Source organism: Gymnoscopelus braueri (assembly GCF_963280865.1).
Source record: "Gymnoscopelus braueri genome assembly, chromosome: 7".
Classification (NCBI taxonomy): Eukaryota; Metazoa; Chordata; class Actinopteri; order Myctophiformes; family Myctophidae; genus Gymnoscopelus; species Gymnoscopelus braueri.
Window position 1 is genome coordinate 56494121 of NC_137608.1, and position 22035 is coordinate 56516155.

The following is a 22035-nucleotide window of genomic DNA, read 5'->3' on the forward strand; positions in this document are numbered from 1 at the left end:
TTCTGGCTGCTGCAGCTGTTAGTCTGTCCTGAGATATTTGAACACTGTTGAAGGGCCTGTTGCAGCCAATGTGATTGTAGTTTACTAGGTGTATGAAGTTGCTGTGATATTGTGAAGGTGCTGTGACATTACTGATTGACCTGGGCATACAGTAGGCGGGGCTTCAGCCAATCTGGGGGTACAGCCTATTTGGGGGCACAGCCTATTTGGGGGTGTCACAGGTGCACAGCATTAGGGATTGGGAATCACAGAGGGAAACCATACAGTTTTTCAACCGTGTGTGTTTCCGTTTGTTTTCAGTTTGTTTTGAGTTATTTTGGGTTTATTTTCTCATCACAGTTAGTTGTTTAGTTATCCGTTAAACACTCGGCTTTGTTTATGCTGTTATCATCCTGCTTCAAAATAAACATTTTAAATGCACTCATAGAGAAGACCTGAGTTACTGTCAACACCACGCGTTGGAAAAGCTTCACATCACATCCCTCACTGGACATTATTTGTTGTTGGGCTGCCTTTACAGGGCCTTTATGCTGACAAGATATTTAATACCATTAAAACATACTTGAATGACATAAAACATACAGGGGTTCCCATGGAAATAGGGAAACATTTCCAAATAGTGAAAAAGCTCTAGGTATACCGTAACAGACAGACAGACAGACGGACGGACAGACAGACAGACAGACAGACAGACAGACAGAAAGGCAGACAGACAGACAGACAGACAGACAGACAGGCAGACAGACAGGCAGACAGGCAGACAGACAGACAGACAGACAGACAGACAGACAGACAGACAGACAGACAGACAGAGCGCCTCACTAGCCAACACACAGGAGGAGGTTTAATGAACTGAAACCAGAGAAACCCTGAAACTATTTGTTCACCTGTGCGTTTAGTCTCAATGTTGGTAAACACATAATTGGTATATAGATAGATAGATAGATAGATGGATAGATGGATAGATAGATAGATAGATAGATAGATAGATAGATAGATAGATAGATAGATGGATAGATAGATAGATAGATAGATAGATAGATAGATAGATAGATAGATAGATAGATAGATAGATAGATAGATAGATAGATAGATAGATAGATAGATAGATCTCCTCCTCCATATATGGCGACTGCCAATTATCACAGACATTGAACAGAATTTTGCCAATGCCTTAGCTTTTGGCTTGGGCATTCCTGCAATCTGCAGGTCTCTCACAACTGATTTATGGACATTACCGAGGCTTCCAAATATGAACACAAGCAGTTTACATTTGTAACCAAGCTGCATGATAGCATCCTTAAGACGTTGGTACTTAAGCACCTTGGTAAGGAATGCCTCTTCCAGGCTGTGATCAAATGTACATGCCACTTCCAAAATGGTCACTTCTCTACTGTCCTCGTCCTCATCAACAACATCAACATCTGGTGTATTAGCTGTGACATCTGAAAAGGCAACATTTTCATTATTGCGCATGAACATGGCAGTTGAAACAAAAGAGTGCTTATACATTTTGGCAGATGATGAAACATATGAACTTATGTCCTTAGCTAATAGGTCAACAATTCTGTCATGCCTAGCAATGTACATTCCCTTATATACATGGCTGCCGTTCAGAATATGTGACAGAGTTTCAATAAGTGGAGTGTGGTCATGGTGCAGACAATGAGGAGGAAACATAATATAATATAATATAATAGGGAACCACAGAGAAAGATTGAGTCTGGTTGGGAGGACCTGTAATCTGGCTTTGACTGTAAAGGTGATTATATCCTCATCAACTGCATAATGTTTGAATATTGTATGAGAGACGGTGTGATCTGCAGTAGGAAGGCAAGCTAGCTTTCCTTGTAGTTTTAAACCAGTCCAGTGTTGTTGTTGGTTCTGCTGTTGTAACATTACAAGGTACCTCCGTGCATTAACTGGTGATAAATGATGTTCTTTATCAATAACAGTAGCCCTTACTGAGATCCTACAGTTGGTAATAATGTCCTCAGAGACTGCTACAGTGTCTGAGTCCGGTCGGACCCAGTGTAGGGATACTCCGGTTCTCACACAGAGGTCATTGAGGTCAGGCCAATCTGACGACACCCCAAACCCAGTAGCATGTGAGTCCATTTTAAGGTTGGGCTTTCTTTTGAACCCCAGGAAACTTGGCCCGCCCTCTTGCCAGGGGCACTTTTTGCCGTTTCATATCTAGAAACAGAGACGATCTAGCAAGTTCCCTGACTTGTCTTGTCAACACTGTTTAGCATGCTTAGCAGGTGAGCCAGCCTTGTGGCATTATATATCCACTCCACATTTGGGACGCCAAACCCACCCCCCTGTTTGGACTGGAAAATAATGTCTCTGGTGGAGTGGGTGTTAAGTCCAAACCACTTCCTAACAAAATGAACTATTTTGGCGTTTAGTTCACTAAGTGTTTTGCATGCTAGGTGAACGTTGGAGAAGAAATGTTGAATTCTGGACAGGGCAACCTGCCTGATAGCCTCCAACTTCATTAGCAGTGGCAGCGGTGAAGCATCAATCAATTGGGGAAAACACATTTGGTGGGGCACAATCACACAACCACTATATCCACTCATTGATGGCAAGAACAAAGTTAATGGCACTCCATGGGCAGCCTGTTTTAATGCCTACCTGGAGAGGAATTGGGTCTGTGAGTTGTTTTCCACATATTACCTGTATGTATGATGTTTCATACACATCCTTAATAATGTCGATAAACACCTGAGGTAGTTGTATTTTCTCTAGGGAATTTATCATGACATTATGGGTCAGAGTACCAAAAGCATCGCGAAAGTCCAGGAAGACAGAATAGAATTTGCAAGACTCATGTTTAAAATCATCTATCCCAGTTTTAAGACAAAATACATGTTAATTCATCCCTTGTCTGTTGATGTATGCCTTCTGTTTTGATGACAAGGTGTTATTGTCTATCAGCCAGGGAAGCACACGAGACAGGATACATTTCATGAACACTTTGTAGATGGTGGGGAGCAGAGAAATGTCCCTCCATGTTGATGGATCATCAGGTACATTGTCTTTTTTTGGGATACGGTGAATCATGGCTCCTTTCCAGGACTCAGGCACTCTCTTATTGTCCAGGCAGACATTGAAAATAGATTTAATTTTTTCACATGACTGTGCGGTCTTAAGGCTTTCATAAGTTACCCCATCTATGCCACTAGCCCTGTCATTTGGTAGGCTGTGCAAAACAGACTCTGCTTCAAGTGAAAAGTGGGTGGTGTTAGGAAAGTTTTCAGGTTGTGCTGGTTGCAGGCTATTATTCCAGGGTGGTAATGGGAGTGGATCACTGATCAGTGTTTGGCTGAGACATTTATTTTCATAATGGGTTTTGACCATTGTGACGTCACTGGGGCAAGCACACACACACACACACACACACACACACACACACACACACACACACACACACACACACACACACACACACACACACACACACACACACACACACACACACACACACACACACACACACAACTATGCTTATAAAAAATGTTTAAATTGTTAGGTTAGGCTATAGATATATTTCCCCATAACCTGTTGGACACTGATGTTCTTGTTGTAACTTTATACCATCTAAACAAGTGGTTCTCAACATTTTCAGGCCGTGACCCCCCAAAATAATCATATTTGAACTGGGTACCCCCCACCCTGATAAGCACTTGGAATGTAGGAGATAAGGCATTACATTGGGTTTGACTCTAGATACAAAATTCACAACGCCTCGCCTTGTGAGCTTGTAGATCTGCTATTTTCACAATTTTTGCCTCCTTATATGATTTGACAATTTGGCCAATGTTTGAGCAGTTTTTATAGTGTAGTTTGTTGATTACTTTGAGAACCACAGCTTGAGAACCCCTGATCTAAACAAGTGCTAAACATTGAACTAAGTACAAGTTGTTAATTAACCATAAATAACAACATTCAAAGCTCAGATGAGATGTTTATATCTAGACTGGGTCCCCAGATGATTATCTTAATGTACAACATTGTTTTCTCTCTCAACAGTAAACAAACCCACATACAGTATAAGTGTATACAGGGTGTCTGTGCATTTATAACGTTACAATGTACAAAGGACTTTTAAGATCTTTTTAATTCCAAATTGGCCAAATATTACCTAAGAAAGAGGCAAACATTGTGGAAAATAGCCGATCTACAAGCTCACAACGCCTCACTTAGTTTAGTTCTTAGTTCATCTATTTTCACAATATTTATGTGTGGAACCGAGTCAAACCCCAGAGTACAACATGTTATTTCAACTGACTGTGGAGCTCTCAGGGAGGGCGTTCCACAGTTCGGGGGCGGCCGAGCAGAAAGCCCGGTCGCCCATGGTACGAAGCTTTGCCTTGTGGGTTTTGAGGAGGTATGTGTTTGAAGAGCGGGTGTTGCGGGTTGAGGGTTGTAGGGGGACTAATTCCTTGAGGTAGGAAGGAGCGTTGCCGTGGATACACTGATGTGTCAGAAGGGATACCTTGTATTGGGTTCTGAAGCAGACGGGAAGCCAGTGGAGTGAATGGAGGATGGGTGTGATGTGTTCATGTTTACGCACTCTCATCAGGATCCTAGCCGCGCTGTTTTGTATTATGTTTATTGTCTCCGCCAGGCCGAAAGGCATGGCGAGAGAGTATGTTTTACCCCCTGTCCGTCCGTCTGTGTGTGTGTGTGTGTGTGTGTCCGTCTGTGTGTCATTCTGTCATTTTGTGTACAGGTAATCTCCGGCACCGTTGGCTTGATCGCAGCCAAACTGTGCACACACACTCCCTGGATGCCAGAGCAGAACCTCTGCCCCACATTTATCACATAGGCCTGTTATAGCGCCACCAGGAGGCCGCTTTGTGCAAAAGATATTTTTTGACAGTACTCCTACAGATTTTGCCCAAAAATCATGCAAATCGGTACACAGCATCTCTATAGTCATTAAACAAAAGACTCTTTCAGATTTTTCATATTCCATAAAAATGGCTTCCAAAGTTTGTAGGAGTGCTCCGTTTTGAACAAAATGCCTCAAATCATGAACACAGCATGCAATTTCCATAACATTTTGCACGCACATTCCCATTAGGCCGAGGAAGAAATGCCACATGAACATTTTCAAATCAGCCTCATGGTGGCGCTATGGCCTTTTTGTGTTTTTACCTATAACTACTGCACTGATCTGTGTAAAACTCTGTATGCGCACTCCCTAAAGGTCAAGGAAAAACCTTTGCCCTGCATTTTTCACTTCTGCCTTTTATAGCGCCACCAGGAGGCCAACTTATGTAAAACATATTTCTTTATATTACTCCTTCCGATTTTATCCAAATTTCACGCAAATTCTGAAATTTGATTTCACTTTTTCTAGTTTTATGTTTTGTTTTGTTTTTGTCTTGTATCTTGTGTTCAAAATAAAACTATCAATCAGTCAATCAATCAATCAGTAAAAAACTAAATGTAATGCCTCAACCGGTCCCCAGTTCAAATATGATTATTTTGGCCACAGACCTATAGGGACTAAATCACTCTTTCAGAAATGGAGCTTTAATGTTTTTCAAGAGCAGCTCATTTAATTTGTCAACTTATTTTATATCACACAAGAATTGTTAAAAACAAAAAAAGAAAGAAAAAGAAGGGTGAAAAAAGGTAATCAGAATCCATTTTATTGGCCTGTGTTTTTACACAAACATACAGTGACTGGTTGGCTGTTGGCTAGCTTCACACAAACATCACAGCAAAGTAAGGGTTAATATTAGAGCTGAAAGTGAAAATCAATCTAAAGTAGAAGTATGAATGTGATGCAGTTGTGTTATGCAGCGCTCTGGTATAATTACAATGACAGACACGTTTTGATTGGTTACAGTGTGGAACACATTGGCTTATTCAGAGTTATTTATGTTCTTCTACTAATATCTTCACAAACGGCCACCAGGGTTGGAACCTTCAGCATTTTAACCATTCTGGTTCCTTAACGGTTCCTTCTTAACGGTTCCATTCCTTAACGGTTCCCTTTAACTATTCCTATGTAAAAAATAAACTAAATCTTTATAGTTTTGTCCTGCATACATGTTATTGTTGTGGTTCTCTCTGGGTTAACTGAGGGGGTCCCAAATAGACCCTTACAGGTCTGTAACTCTGGGTTAACTGAGGGGGTCCCAAATAGACCCTTACAGGTCTGTAACTCTGGGTTAACTGAGGGGGTCCCAAATAGACCCTTACAGGTCTGTAACTCTGAGGGCCCTATTTTTGTAATTAACTTAAGACCCTCATTAAGACCTGAAGCCGATACTAATGTCTCCTAAATCCCACCAGTATTCTGAAAAACCTGTTTCTATATCAGTGATGCTCAATCTGTTTCATGTCAAGGACCCCCAAAATTATATGTATTTGGCCGCGGACCCCCATCTCACAATCTGTTGTTCCAGGGGGTCCCAGAAGCAAAGATTTGAGTTAAAAATGTTCGCTTTAAAAATATATGTATTCAAAGATTTGCACACATTTTCACGATTTTTCAAAAACAGCAGATCTACAAGCTCGTAGCCGAGCTTGTAGATCTGCTATTTTTGAATAGCCAAAGCGTAAAATAATGCTTTTTAGCTCAAATCAAAAAGTGACACAGATGCGTTCCAGGTCTTAATGGGTTAAGACCTGGAGGCGTGGCCAATGCTGTTTCACTATTTTGATTGGCCAATCAGCATTGGGCATAGCGGCACCGAGCGGCACCGAGTGCCGCGCTATGAGCTTGTAGATCTGCTATTCTTGAAACATCGCGAAAATGTGTGCAAATCATTGAATATATATATATTTTTTAAAGCGAACATTTTTAACTCAAATCTTTGCTTCTGGGGGGTCCCTGGAACAACATATTTTGATATGGGGGTCAGTGGCCAAATTCATATCATTTTGGGGGTCCTTGCTTATTTTTTTTTAAGAAACACTGATATTATAGCAACATACGTTTTCTTTTCAAAAAACTATTAGGATTTAGAAGACATTTGTAGTATTCACAGATTTTCAAACATTTTCACGATTTTTCAAAAAGAACAGATCTACAAGCTTTTTTTTTTAATAGCCAAAGAAATCTTAAAATGACACAGAGATGCGTTCCTGGTCTTAATGGGTTAAGTTAAGTCAGATAAGACCTGGTAGTTAAAACGTGCAAAATAGGTTCCTGAGAGTACGAAAACATTTGGTTCCTCCACTTCCTGATCCCAACCCTATTTATTCACCATCCACATTCATTTACAGATCTAATTTATTCACCATCCACATTCATTTACAGATCTAATTTATTCACCATCCACATTCATTTACAGATCTAATTGGCACCGTGACATCATGATCATATCAATCATTGATTAAAAACCCCACATCATCTTCTAAATCACATTTCCCCTGAGCAGCAATGTGCATCACCATGACAACACACCATCTTCATCACCATGACAACACACCATCTTCATCACCACGACAACACACCATCTTCATCACCATGACAACACACCATCTTCATCACCATGACAACACACCATCTTCATCACCATGACAACACACCATCTTCATCACCACGGCAACACACCATCTTCATCGTCATCAGCTCCGTAAAGTTACTATTCTACCAGGGGGAGGAGCTTAACCACTTTAACCCAGACGTCCCTCAGGGATCCATACTAGTGACCTTCATGTTTACGCTCGACATTAACATATCTTCACTGAAAATAGCAGATCTACAAGCTCACAGCTTGTCGATCTGCTATTTTCCTGCGAAGGTTTTCCCAGAATACGGATACTGGGGTTTAAGTGGTTAAAACCAAACCGTGAAATGTACTGAAATTTACAAACAAATATACCACGACCGATCGCCATTCAGGAGAGTTCTAGACTCACCCCTTACCCATGTTTATGACCCACATTTTGTCAAAAAGGTGCAAACAAACTTATCAATTCTAATCAATTTCAAACACTTTGATTTTATTAGATTTTCAAAAATAAATCAAGTCAAAGCTTCTGTTATTTGAAACTTTTTCCAAATGAGCCACTCTGTGAGCTGACAACACCTCACATTGTGACACACTGTGAGCTTATAGATGAATGTTTTAATGAAATTACCAAAATGCCAGGTCTGAAGTGGTTAAAAATCAAGACAGATTGGCTGCCGACACCGATGTCATAAAAAAACATTTCCTCATGGACGATGTCGTCCATTTTCACGACTTTTCCAAAAATCGTTCTACCAAGAATTACTCTTCCTCTCTCCCAGAACCAGTAGTTCTCAATGATCAAAATGGTATTAATGGGGGTCAGTGGTCTAATGCATATCAAACTGGGGGGTCCTTGAATCACTGCTGTAGCTGTAAAGAATCTTCTCTTGTAGGGGTCCCTGGCGTATGTGTTTAAATGGGTAATATGTGTCAGTTTAGGCTTTAGGGGTCCTTGAGATGAAACAGTGTGAGAACTACTACCGTCAGGGTCCATGTGGACCAGCAGGGGGCAGTATGACACACAGTGGGTAATCACACGTAACAGTTTATCCAAAGCCTGGTCATAATTATGTAACATAAAACCAGTGGTTCTCAAAGTGGGGTCAGGGGACCCCCAGGGGTCCTTGAAGGGGTTCCCAGGGGGTCCCCAGCAAAATGTGTTAATATAGCATCAAACTCAGTTTAAGGACTTTAAATAATAATAATAATCCGGTAAAGATTAGCAAAATTAGGAATATTTTAGAAATTAGAAATATTTGAACAACACATATCTTCTATGGGGGTCCCTGGCACAAATATTCTCAGATAGGGGTCCGCAGACAAATACATTCGGGGTCCTTGACATGAACATGTTTGAGAACCTTAAAGTGGCATAAAGGACCATGATGGAAGCCAGGAAGGCACAACGATGGGTGATCGCTCCAGCTATGGGTTTAACATGGACGACGGCTCCAGCTATGGGTTTAACAGCTATGGGTTTGACCACTCCAGCTATGGGTTTGCTCATGTAAAACGTTGGGATGAATTTAAACAGCGAAGAAAAAAAAAATCATGAAAATAATAATAATACTCGTTGGATTTGGCAAACAGCAAATAGGCAAAATTCACAACAATATTTACACGATCCCTTCCCAATCCAGGGATGCATTTAATTTAAAAAGCATGAAAAGGAAAACAATTATCTTTTTTTTTCAAAATACATTTCTAAAGCAAAAGAAGGCATGTAGCATAGCGTTAGCCTAGTGTTAAACATGGGGATAAAACATGTTTCAAAGCATCATGAGTTCATCCCCAAGCTCTCCCAAACCCTCTTAAAGGCAGTGCAAGTGATTTATTTTTCTTCCTTTAAAAAAAAAAAAAAAAAGAAATATAATATATAGAAATACGAGTTCTCTCTCCTGACCTGAACATGTATTTTATGTTTACTAAAGACCTGGAGAGACAGTTAGACCCGTACTGTTAAAGGACAACTTTGTTTTTTTATAACCAAGGTTTATGTTTTAGATTGTAATTAAAGTAAATAAAAGATGAGTGTTAAAATTGTACTGCTTTTAGCTAATTTCATTTTTTTTTTACAGTGGGCGGGGGCATTCTGTCTGGTGGCTAAATATGTATTTTTTTTACACAATAACCCAGTGTTTTCTTTCTTATTATTTACAGTAGCTCTTCTAGCCCTCAATAACTCACATCTGACCATCAAAGACCACAGGACCTACAGGACCGACAGCTAAAATATAAACCTTGGTTGTCCTTAACACACACTCTATACTAGCAATGATTACTATCACAATATAGAGCTAATTTACACTTTATTATAACAAAAGAATATCACTTTACTGCACCTTTAACTACTTCAACCCTCATGTCCCTATTCTGGTGGCAAAAACACTCTGCAAAAATAACCAGACCTACAAGCTCACAACGCGTCACAAATGTGACATGTTGTGAGGCTGTTTTGGGTGAACAGATTCAGTGTAGAGAGGGAAAAAGAAAGTACAGGAACCATTAGCCAAAAAATAGCAGATCTACAAGCTCACAATGCGTCGCAAGGCGACACATTTCTTGTGAGCTTGTAGATCGGTTCTTTTTGGCAAAGAGGTTTGGGGCCCTATCTTGCCTTTACCCTGTATGCCTAAACTTTTAATGCCATTTTATACTATTTTGAAAAAATAGCTTGTAGATCTGCTATTTTTGGAAAAGTCGTGAAAATGTTTTTAAAGCGGACATTTTTTAACTCTTCTGGGGGGGGGGGGGGGGGTCCCTGGAACAAAATAGTTTGAGATGGGGGTCCGCGGCCAAATACATATCATTCTGTGTGGTCCTTGACATGAAAAGGTTTGAGAACAACTGATTATAGCAACTTAAATTTTTTTAAATTAGGATTTAGAAGACATTTGTAGAATCCCCCCAGAAGCAAAGATTTGAGTTACAAATGTTTGCTTAAAAAAATATATATATTCAAAGATTTACACAGATTTTTCACGATTTTTCAAAAATAGCAGATCTACAAGCTCAACGCGTCGCCTTGTAGATTTGGGTATTTTTAGGGCAAAGAGATTTGGTTTTAGAGGTGGAAAAAAAAAGCGGTCCCAAGTACAGGAACAACTTCAGGTCCGGTTTGACTAAGTCTAGAGAGGGTTGGCTTGGGTTCACCCATTAATACCTGGAACGCATCTGTGTCACTTTTAGATTTCTTTAGGCTATTCAAAAATAGCAGATATACAAGCTCATAGCGCGGCACCGAGTGCCGCGCTACGAGCTTGTAGATCTGCTATTTTTGAAAAATCGTGACATTTTTTTTTTTACCTTTTTTTTCCGAAAAACTGTTAGGATTTAGAAAATGTTTAGAAGCGGCCTCAGGTCTTAATGGGTTAAGGACACTAGTAGTGCACGACAACGACAGGCAGGGTACAGGTAGGGGGCGCTCTCACAGGTCCAGCAGCACCGTCCTGAGCGCGTCCTCCTCGCTCATCCTGATGGTGGCGACGGCGCCGTCGTTGAACTCGAACGAGGTGCCGCTGTCCACCACCATGCAGGCGTCCCAGCACCGGGAGCGCACGCACACCTGGCGGGCGAAGCCCCTCTGGCAGCTGTTGGAGAACACGCGGTTCACGATGGGCTCGCGCACGCTGAAGAACAGCCGCCGGTCCTCCGGGCTGAAGACCAGCGACTCGTTGTAGCGGTCGGTGACGCGCTCCACGAACTCCCCGTCCAGCGGGACGTCGTCTTGCGGAGGTCGCAGCGACCTCCCCAGCCTCAGGACGTCCTCCACCGTCTGCTCCCCCAGCTTGTTGATGTTGTAGGACCAGGCCTTGGAGCCCGTGCCCGTCGACACGCTCAGCCCCGAGCTCTTCTGCTTCTCCCACGGCCCGTCGTCCACCGAGATCTCGTAGTAGGACGCCTTGGAGGACAGCGACTCGCCGATGAAGATCTCGTTCAGGCTCCTGACGGGCAGCAGGTTGGGCTCGGCGGGGCGGAGGGTCCGCGGCGCGCTCCCCGCCGCGGCCGCGAAGTACTGCCGGTTCATCTTGGTGAGGCGGTGCGCCTGGCCGTGCTGCTCCAGGCTCAGCTGCATCTCGTGCAGGTCCACCGGCGTGGGGTTGATGCCCGTGCCCTCCAGGTAGAGCCGGCTCCTCTGGCGCCACAGCCAGCGGAACTCGCCGCGCCGCAGCTTCCGCAGGGCCTCGGGGAAGGCGTGCGTGTAGCGCACGGGCAGGCACAGGTGCCCCTCCGACTTCTCCGGGTCCGTGTTGACGCCGATGACCGGCTTGTCCCTGCCGAACACCTTCCCGGCCACCAGCAGCATGGTGCCGTCCCCGCCGGCCGACACGATGGCGTCCGCCCACGCCACCGTCTCCTGGTCGTACTCGCCCCGCTTGACCACGCGCACCTCCACGCCCTCCCGGCGCAGCGTCTCCACCACGTGGCCCACGTTCCGGGTGTGGACGTTGTGTCTCTCCAGCAGCCCGCTGTAGCTGGAGCCCTTCATGGCCAGCAGCGTCTTCAGGTCCTCCTCGGAGAGGCCGGCGTAGCGGTAGCGCTGCAGCTCGAACTCGTACCTGGTGGTCTTGGTCACCACCGCCACCCTCTCCGGCTTGAACCCCCCGGAGGTGGCGGCGTCCGGCTGCGGCGTGGTGACGACGTGGCGCCGCTGTAGCAGCAGCGGCAGCGCCGCCGCCGCCGCGGTCCGATGATGATGCTGATGAAGACGCGGGCTCAGCAGCAGCAGCGGCGGGGCGGCTCGGCTACCGAGGCACATCAGGTCCAGCGCCCGACGACGACTCATTCTCGGGGACGATAATAACAATCGACGCGTAGATTGTGTTCGTATCGATCCAACAAAACTCACATATAAGAGTCACATGCAACGAGGCTGCTGTCGACTTAATAGCAGTTCAGTCCTACATTCGCTGTAAAACACAACCAGAGTCTCCGGTATTTTCTATTCCTTTGTATTAGCGCCGCTGGTTAATATAGGAACGGACGTGGCTGGTTGTTTACAGAAGGTTATATTAGACCCCCATAGAGGGTCTGGGGCTAATTTTAGCTCCTGTGATAGCAGCTCCTCTGTCCAGCTGTCCGTGTTTTACAGCCCGTCGTTCATCTAAGTGTCTGCGCGCCGCGAAGCTTCCGTTCCCTCCATGGAGGTCATGAAGGGTGTCTGAGGACAGAGAGAGGAAAAGAGGAAACCCGAAACAAAACGGGAGAAGTTTCCAGGGTTTTTTTCCGTCAACAAACAAAAGTAGTTTTCGGTGACTTTCCAGAAGGAGGTTCAACTCCGTCCTCATCTAAACCAGAAACATCACATCCGCAAACAACACGGCGTCACGCTCACGGCGTTCCGGTGGTGACGTCATCATCCCGCGCACGCACACACAGGCGAAACGTAAATACGATAGGTGTTACACGGACAATGGTGACCTATTGACGATGGTGACTCAATGGATCTCGCTGAGTTGGTTTGTAACAATTATACATGCTACTACTACTACTACTAAGTGGTGTAAAGTAACTAAGTACATTTACTTAAGTACTGTACTTAAGTACAATTTTGAGGTATTTGTACTTTACTTGAGTATTTCCAATTTCCAATACTTTTACTTCTACTCCACTACATCTCAGAGGCAAATATTGTACTTTTACTCCACTACAATTATTTGAAAACTTTAGTTACTAGTTACTTTTCAGATATAAATTATGATATAATGAAACATACATTAACCACTTTAGCCTCATTTTATACATAGGCTATTTGAAAATAGCAGATCGACAAGCTCACAACGCGTCGCATCGCGACGCGTTGTGAGCTTGTAGATCGGCTATTTTCAAATATTTAGTACTTTTAATTTTGGTACATTTACATTTACATTTTGATGCCAATACTTTTGTACTTTTACTCAAGTAATTTTTTAATTCTGGACTTTTACTTGTAACAGAGTATTTTTATATTGCAGTATTGGTACTTTTACTTAAGTAAATAATTTGAGTACTTTTTCCACCACTGCTACTACTACTAATAATAATCATATTTATTATTATTATTATTATTATTATTATTATTATTATGTAATAATAATACATAACAATAAAAATCTAGTTATTATTATTGTTATGTATAACACCCACCCTACACGTTCACAAGAGCACGAAAGTGAGGTTATCATTATTATTATTATTATTATTATTATTACTATTTCGCAACTCACAGAAACAACTTTTGCGTAAAATACACTTTAGGACAGAAAATAATTTCTTATAGTTGCTTTTACGTCGAACCACAGAGATACAGAATTCCATAGGTCAACATTGTAGGTGTAACACCAGTAAACCGTCAGTCTCACAACGCCGGGTGGTTCAAAAAGTTTGTGGGAACCGTTGGAGACGATGCGTCTCTGTACATGATTTACTGGACATTATTCTGTCTCACAAGGTTTGAGTCTCAGTTATTATTATTCATAATCCATAGTCCATTAATAATTAGACAGAAAACAAGACGGTTGAGTAAAGCTAGCCTATATGTTAGCAGGCTGTTACATGACATTATGAGTCCGCTGTCAAAGCTGTTACATGACATTATGAGTCTGATGTCAAAGCTGTTACATTTGCCAGAGAATGGCTGTGACGTTCCATGAAATGTATGGAATATCACATCCATTCTAGAGCTAATTATGAGACATTTTTAGCCTTAGATCAAGACTATATGATCGAGTCTTATCTTTACTTTAGTATCTACGAGAGTCTTGGCTCCACCCCCCCAGTTTGCCCTGGAATGTCACCAGTAAAGCCTGTATTTCTCCAAACATGTACAGATGATAAATATAAGGTGTTTACCCGCTTGACCCAAATGTTAACTAGGTGTCCGGAGTGTTTGTGTAATGTATTAGTCCATATTATTCAATAAAGAAGTGTTTTAATCCCGTCTGTGACCGATTCTGTCGTAAGTTCCCTATGGGCGGTAGTGACGGGGCGCATCCGGTAAAAGCCGGAATTACACTCTATGTAAACTGGTAGTAAACGGGTGGTGGGTGGCGTTTGGCCACAGAAGGGATTAAAACACTTTTTTATTGAGAAATATGGACTAATACATTACACAGACACATCGGACACCTAGTTAACATTTAGAACAAGCGGTTAAGCACCTTATATTTATCATTTGTACATGTTTGGAGAAATACGGGCTTTACTAGTGACATTGCAGGGCAAACTGGGGGGGTGGAGCTAAGACTCGTAGATACTAAAGTAAAAGTCAGACTCTATAAAATACACCTAGGATAGTCTTGATCTAAGGAAGGCTAAGTCTGTTTCAAAGCTTGTATGTGACATTATGAGTCTGTTGCATGACAAGATGATACAAAATAAATAAACAGATCATAACCATAAATAGCCCTGAAACATGACTGTCATACCATGACAGTCATGGTGCCGAGTCCCCCTGGTCTAAAGTTGTCTTCGATTTTTTCACATTGCCATCTCTCACATAAACATAAACGTTCAGATTTTAAATATAAAGTGCTTACCACCGAGCCACGGATGTTACAAGGCGACGCGGACCGCGATGAGTACCCGTATCTCCCGTATTGTTCAATAAAAAGCATTTTAATCCCATCGCCGGCCATTTTTTTTTTTTTTTTTTTGTAATGTATCAGAGTGCAATATACCTCCCAACCATTAGTGTCGCATGGTTGAAAGTATCGGAGACCATTTGGAGAAAATGGCCGGCGATGGGATTAAAATGCTTTTTATTGAACAATACGGGAGATACGGGTACTCATCGCGGTCCGCATCGCCTTGTAACATCCGTGGCTCGGTGGTAAGCACTTTATATTTGAAATCTGAACGTTTATGTTTATGTGAGAGATGGCAATGTGAAAAAATCGAACACAACTTTAGACCAGGGGGACTCGGCACCATGACGCTTGTATACAAGCGTCATGTGAACCATGGCTAAAACATAAACAGCTTTGACGACATGTTGTCAAAGCTGTTTTCCAAACTTAAAGCAGAGGTTTGTTTTGAAGAAGAAGCTTTGTTGTCATAAAACACATTATTGTCAGCTTTAGTGAAGACTGTAGTCTCTGACTAGTGGCTACACATTCTTAAGGAGTGTATTATATGGTTCAATTGTGTTCTTTATTGTTTAACACTACTTTTATTATTAGTGCATTGTAGCAGCATAAAAGTAAGAAGAATAATTTCAAATCAACATACATACACAACAAGAGAAGATAAACAGTTTTGACCATTGCCCACCCATAGCAACACAATCACACTGACCATGTCTGTCTGATTGTGTTAAGTTGAGTTCAGTCAGAACGTAAAAGCTCTGTTGGTACGTCGTCAGAAGTTGTTGTTGTCTCTCTCTGTGCAAGAAAAGTGAAAGAAATGTCATTATACAGTAGAGCAGGGGTCTTCAACAGGGGGTCCGGGACCCCTAGGGGGTCCTCAGAGTCACTACAGGGGGTCTGCCGAATCTATGCTTGATATGATTTTTTTTTTTGCATTAACCACTTGAACCCTAGCATCACTTTTCTGAAGAGAACTTAAGCCAAAAATAGCAGATCTACAAGCTCACAACACCTCGCACTGCGAGGCGTTGTGAGCTATTTTTGGCAAAGAGGTTTGGTGTGGAGGGAAAAAAGAGCAGACCAAGTAAAAAAAGAAAAGTTGAATCTGAAACACAATATAGAGGGGGTCCCTGCTTCATCTCTCTCTCAGCTAGGGGGTCCTTGGCCTGAAAACCCCTGCAATAGAGGCTATGCGCGTGACATCGTCGTACCCGGATGTTCTGAGTGGCAAAAAACTACTTCCTGGCCGTGACAGTGACAGAGACAGAGGACAGGGACGGTGACAGTGGACAGTGACAGAGACAGAGACAGAGACAGAGGACAGGGACGGTGACAGTGGACAGAGACAGAGACAGAGACAGAGACAGTGACAGAGACAGAGGACAGGGACGGTGACAGTGGACAGAGACAGAGACAGAGACAGAGACAGAGACAGTGACAGAGGACAGGGACGAGGACAGAGGACAGAGGACAGAGGACAGAGACAGAGGACAGAGGACAGAGGACCGAGACCGAGGACAGAGGACAGAGGACAGAGACAGAGACAGGGACAGAAGACAGGGACAGAGGACAGGGACAGGGACAGGGACAGTGGACAGTGGACAGTAGACAGTAGACAGTAGACAGTAGACAGTAGACAGAGACAGAGGACAGAGGACAGAGGACAGTGACAGTGACAGTGACAGTGACAGAGGACAGGGACAGAGACAGAGGACAGGGACAGAGGACAGGGACAGAGGACAGTGACACAGAGACAGGGGACAGAGGACAGAGACAGTGACAGGGACAGTGACAGTGACAGTGGACAGTAGACAGAGACAGAGGACAGAGGACAGTGACAGTGACAGTGACAGAGGACAGGGACAGAGACAGAGACAGAGGACAGGGACAGAGGACAGGGACAGAGGACAGTGACAGAGGACAGTGACACAGAGACAGGGGACAGAGGACAGAGACAGTGACAGGGACAGTGACAGTGACAGTGACAGTGGACAGTAGACAGAGACAGAGGACAGAGGACAGTGACAGTGACAGTGACAGAGGACAGGGACAGAGACAGAGGACAGGGACAGAGGACAGTGACAGAGGACAGTGACACAGAGACAGGGGACAGAGGACAGAGACAGTGACAGTGACAGTGGACAGTAGACAGAGACAGAGGACAGAGGACAGTGACAGTGACAGTGACAGAGGACAGGGACAGAGACAGAGGACAGGGACAGAGGACAGGGACAGAGGACAGTGACACAGAGACAGGGGACAGAGGACAGAGACAGTGACAGGGACAGTGACAGTGGACAGTAGACAGAGACAGAGGACAGAGGACAGTGACAGTGACAGTGACAGAGGACAGTGACACAGAGACAGGGGACAGAGGACAGAGACAGAGACAGAGGACAGTGACACAGAGACAGGGGACAGAGGACAGAGACAGAGACAGAGACAGAGGACAGGGACAGGGACAGAGGACAGGGACAGAGGACAGAAGACAGGGACAGAGGACAGGGACAGGGAAGTGACAGTGGACAGTGGACAGTAGACAGAGACAGAGGACAGAGGACAGTGACAGTGACAGTGACAGTGACAGAGGACAGGGACAGAGACAGAGGACAGGGACAGAGACAGAGGACAGGGACAGTGACAGTGACAGAGGACAGTGACACAGAGACAGGGGACAGGGACAGTGACAGTGACAGAGGACAGTGACACAGAGACAGGGGACAGAGGACAGAGACAGAGACAGAGACAGAGGACAGGGACAGAGACAGTGGACAGTGGACAGTGGACAGTGACAGGGGACAAGGGACAAGGGACAAGGGACAGTGGAGAGAGACAGCTGAGAGAGAGATGAAGCAGGGACCCCCTCTATATTGTTTAAAATTGTGTTTCAGATTAAACGTTTTTTGTTGACTTGGTCTGCTCTTTTTTTTACCTCTACACCAAACCTCTTTGCCAAAAATAGCAGATCTACAAGCTCACAACACCTCACGCTGCGAGGCGTAAAGTTCTCCTAAGGGATGCTATAGAGTTCAAGTGTGTGAGCTTGTAGATCTGCTATTTTTGGCTAAAGTTCTCCTAAGGGATGCTATAGAGTTCAAGTGGTTCAAGGTTAAAAAAAAAATCATAACACACAAAGATTTGGCGGACCCCCTGTAGTAACTCTGAAGACCCCCTAGGGGTCCCGGACCCCCTGTTGAAGACCCCTGGTCTAGATGAGGGGGCGTGTCCCGGTGGAAAAGTGAGGCCTGTGCATTATACTCTCTATCCTCATGGTCTGCAGTGACGTGACTCCATATGAAGGGTCCAGTCTGAGAGGTCAGAAGGTCAGACCTGAAGCATGGAGAAGGACAGGGTCAGCTCTGGGTCCTCTGGGGACGTCCTGCTGTCCAGGATGGCCCTCAACGACAACAAGGCTGGCATGGAGGGTCTGGACAGAGACAAGATCAACAAGATCATCCTGGAGGCATCAAAGGTACGTATAGTAGGCCTACATGTTACACAGGGGTCCTCAATGTTTTTCAGGTCAAGGACCCCTGAGCTGAGAGAAAGATGTAGCAGGGACATACTGTATAACATTGTGTTGCAGATTAATCTTTATCGTAGATTTCATAGATGGCTTCATAGACTTGTGTTGGATTCATGTTAATGTGTATTTCAGACATTACACCACTAAACCCTCTGTCACTCCCTTCATGGTCCAAAAACGAGGCAGTAGTTTTCTGGTTACTGGTGGTTTTATTCAAGCACATTTGACTCAAATATACCATCGTAAAACTGATAGAAACACAAACAATAAACAACGATCAGAACATAACTTGTATAAAACATATAAAAGAAAATACATGTTACCTCGCTGGCTGCATAATGTCATAATGTCACAAAGGGAATGAAGTCCAGGAGGCCCAAAGATTCACATAAATGCTTTACAAACAACCTGTCTTCTCCCATGGGAGCGTATCGCACTCTGAGAGCTGCTAGTGAGTTCTCCACCGGTAAGCACCATATAAGGAAGCGGCCGGAAGCTGTCAGACCAGCACTTCCCGACCGCTCGTCAAAATAAGACAAATCTTGGCGAGAGACAAAATAATAAGCTAGAGCTGCAGTTACACCCTCAATACCCTCGTCACAGAGGTATGGTGTAGAGTGCCGAAAATATCCGATCTACAAGCTTGTAGATCTGCTATTTTTGGCTAAAGTTCTCAAAATAGGAATGCAATGGTTTAATGTGAAATAGAAAAATCCTATCACAAAAGGATTTGTGATAGGATCCCCCTGCAGTAACTATGAGGACCCCCTGTTGAAGACCCCTGTGTTACAGCCATTGGAACAACAAAGTGTCTCTCTCTCTCTCTCTCTCTCTCCCCCCCCCCTCCCCCCCAGGGTTCCAGGTTTTACGAGAATGAGCTGAAGAAAGAGCAGCAGGTCAACCAACGCATTGAGAGGATGATGCAGCAAAAAGGCACAATCACACACACACAGCTGGAGAAAGCCCACACTGAGGTACACACACACACACACACACACACACACACACACACACACACACACACACACACACACACACACACACGCACACACACACACACACACACACGCGCCTAACATTCGGTGGTACCTAGAATTGCTGTTGAATCCTTACGTTGCTTTTCCTCAAACATCATCTCAGCAGCTCTTCTTGTAACTGTTCACCTGTCTGTTCATCATGACTGTCATCAGAGCCTCTTGGTGTGAACTTTAGAAAAGCAAAGTCACTTATAATGGTTGTATTCCTTGTACGTGTGTGTGTGTGTGTGTGTGTGTGTGTGTGTGTGTGTGTGTGTGTGTGTGTGTGTGTGTGTGTGTGTGTGTGTGTGTGCGTGTGGGTGTGTGTGTGTGTTCTTTCTCCTGAACCACGCTGTAAATCTTTTCATCAGGTGGATAGGTTGAGAGCTGCGTTGGCGAGAGGTCGTGACCTGAGCAGAGTGATGGTCCACGTGGACATGGACGCCTTCTACGCCGCGGTGGAGATGAGAGACAACCCTGAGCTGAAGGACAAGCCCATGGCTGTAGGATCCACCAGCATGCTGGTGAGCGACGCTCCTCCCTGATACCTTTATCCAGTTATGATTTAAAGTTTGAAACCCTTTAAAGGTTTAATGACATTCACTTTTACACCACATTCAAAGTCTTTGTCCTGGTCCTTCAAAAGTGTACAAAAAGTTTTAAGTGAAAATTCCATTCCAGTGATCCATGGCAGGTGTTTTTCTCTCACATTTCTAAAGCCTTTTCAACTGCAATGAAAAAAGAAATCTTTGCCTGCGGGTGTCGCTGGTGAGGGATTTTGCCTGTCAATCATCGCCTCTGCTCCGCCCCCCCCAAAGGAAAGGATAGGGGAGGGGAGGGGCGAGGAGGAGAGTGGGCGGGATTAATCGACTGTGACCTCACTGTCGAAGGGCCAAGCTCAGATTACTTTTCAGCCTAATTATTCAGAAAACCCCAGACCACAGAAAATCCACTGAATGTTCAAAGTTCAGATTTTTTGGGTGTAATTGAGGTCATAAAACCCCAAATAAAACATTGAAAATAAAAAAAGTGAAAATGAATGTCATAGAACCTTTAACCCAGGGGTGATGCAATTTTGATGATGCAGAGGGTCACTATGTTTCCACACTCACTCCAGAGGGACACATTACATATACTGTCGGCCCATTCTATGTCACACACAAGTAGCAAAAATAGACGATAGATCTGCTATCTTTACTACTTTTGAATTGGAATCCTGAAAAGTTACATTTTTATATAATTTGAAATGCATTTAGTTTCTCTTATACTGTATGAACTTAAATACAAATACATTGGACATAGAAAAGACAATGGAATGTAATATAGACTGAAGTAATTAAAGCGGGTCATGTTTGCATGTTTAGAATCATAACAACTGAAATTAATGATATATCAGTATTCTGATATGAACCTGTGGGCCACATTAAGTGAAGGTGGGGGCCACATGAGGCCCCCAGGCCGCCAGTTGCCCATGTATGCTTTAACCACTTAAACCCTAGCATCTATGTTGTGGGGAAATCTTTCGCAGAAAATAGCAGATCGACAAGCTTGCAACGCGTCGCGCTGCGACACGTTGTAAGCTTGTAGATCGGCTATTTTTTGCGAAAGATTTCTCTCCACAATGACAGTAGAAAATACCTGAGTACAGACTGAGGCCTGCCTGGAGGACTCTGGTCAACCATATAGGGTTTATGATATGAGCTTTATTTATAGAGCACTTTTCATAGATCGAGATGCAGCTCAAAGTGCTGTACAATACAATACAGATGAAAAACAATACAACAATTTTAAACTGATTAAAACACCAACGAAACAGCAGCAACATCTAGATAGTGATCAAAACAAGATGCTAGTTAAGAGCTAAGTTAAAAAGGTGGGGTTTTCAGGTTTACGCTTAAAGTGGGTAAAGTCGGCCAAACCACCCATGACCAGAAAGGATGGTCATTTTGTACGCCAGAGGGATTTAGCAGACACGCCTACAAACCCAGACATTATGTAAAACAATCATGTGTTCTACAGTCTACATCCAACTACCATGTATATAACGTGTTCTACATCCAACTACCATGTATATAACGTGTTCTACATCCAACTACCATGTATATAACGTGTTCTACATCCAACTACCATGTATATAACGTGTTCTACATCCAACTACCATGTATATAACGTGTTCTACATCCAACTACCATGTATATAACGTGTTCTACATCCAACTACCATGTATATAACGTGTTCTACATCTAACTACCATGTATATAACATGTATATAACGTGTTCTACATCTAACTACCATGTATATAACGTGTTCTACATCTAACTACCATGTATATAACATGTATATAACGTGTTCTACATCTAACTACCATGTATATAACGTGTTCTACATCTAACTACCATGTATATAACGTGTTCTACATCTAACTACCATGTATATAACA

The 22035-nt window shown here is 43.5% G+C and overlaps 2 protein-coding genes and 1 long non-coding RNA gene across 3 annotated transcripts in view; 1 reads left to right on the plus strand and 2 right to left on the minus strand.

The window, feature by feature from the left end:
- LOC308089541 overlaps positions 1-320 on the minus strand; it is an 89710-nt gene extending 89390 nt beyond the window's left edge. Inside the window, exon 1 of the long non-coding RNA XR_013933518.1 lies at positions 203-320. This is a non-coding gene — a long non-coding RNA (uncharacterized lncRNA). The remainder of the gene's footprint in view (positions 1-202) is intronic.
- A 10477-nt stretch (positions 321-10797) lies between these two features.
- On the minus strand, positions 10798-12777 carry LOC308089519 (NAD kinase 2, mitochondrial-like). Its single transcript, XM_080434296.1, has one exon. It carries the CDS (start codon positions 12271-12273, stop codon positions 10915-10917), a length of 1359 nt encoding a protein of 452 aa, XP_080290422.1. The 5' UTR covers positions 12274-12777; the 3' UTR covers positions 10798-10914.
- Positions 12778-13842: 1065 nt separating this feature from the next.
- polk (polymerase (DNA directed) kappa) overlaps positions 13843-22035 on the plus strand; it is a 46735-nt gene continuing 38542 nt past the window's right edge. The window contains exons 1-4 of the mRNA XM_080433731.1: positions 13843-13917; positions 18333-18524; positions 19433-19552; positions 19966-20118. Of these exons, the coding sequence (XP_080289857.1) occupies positions 18390-18524; positions 19433-19552; positions 19966-20118 (408 nt within the window). The 5' untranslated portion in view covers positions 13843-13917; positions 18333-18389. The remainder of the gene's footprint in view (positions 13918-18332; positions 18525-19432; positions 19553-19965; positions 20119-22035) is intronic.

Bases quoted from the DNA above. Each gene is read 5' to 3' on its own strand.
- LOC308089519 (XM_080434296.1), bottom strand. From the start codon at position 12,273: ATGAGTCGTCGTCGGGCGCTGGACCTGATGTGCCTCGGTAGCCGAGCC.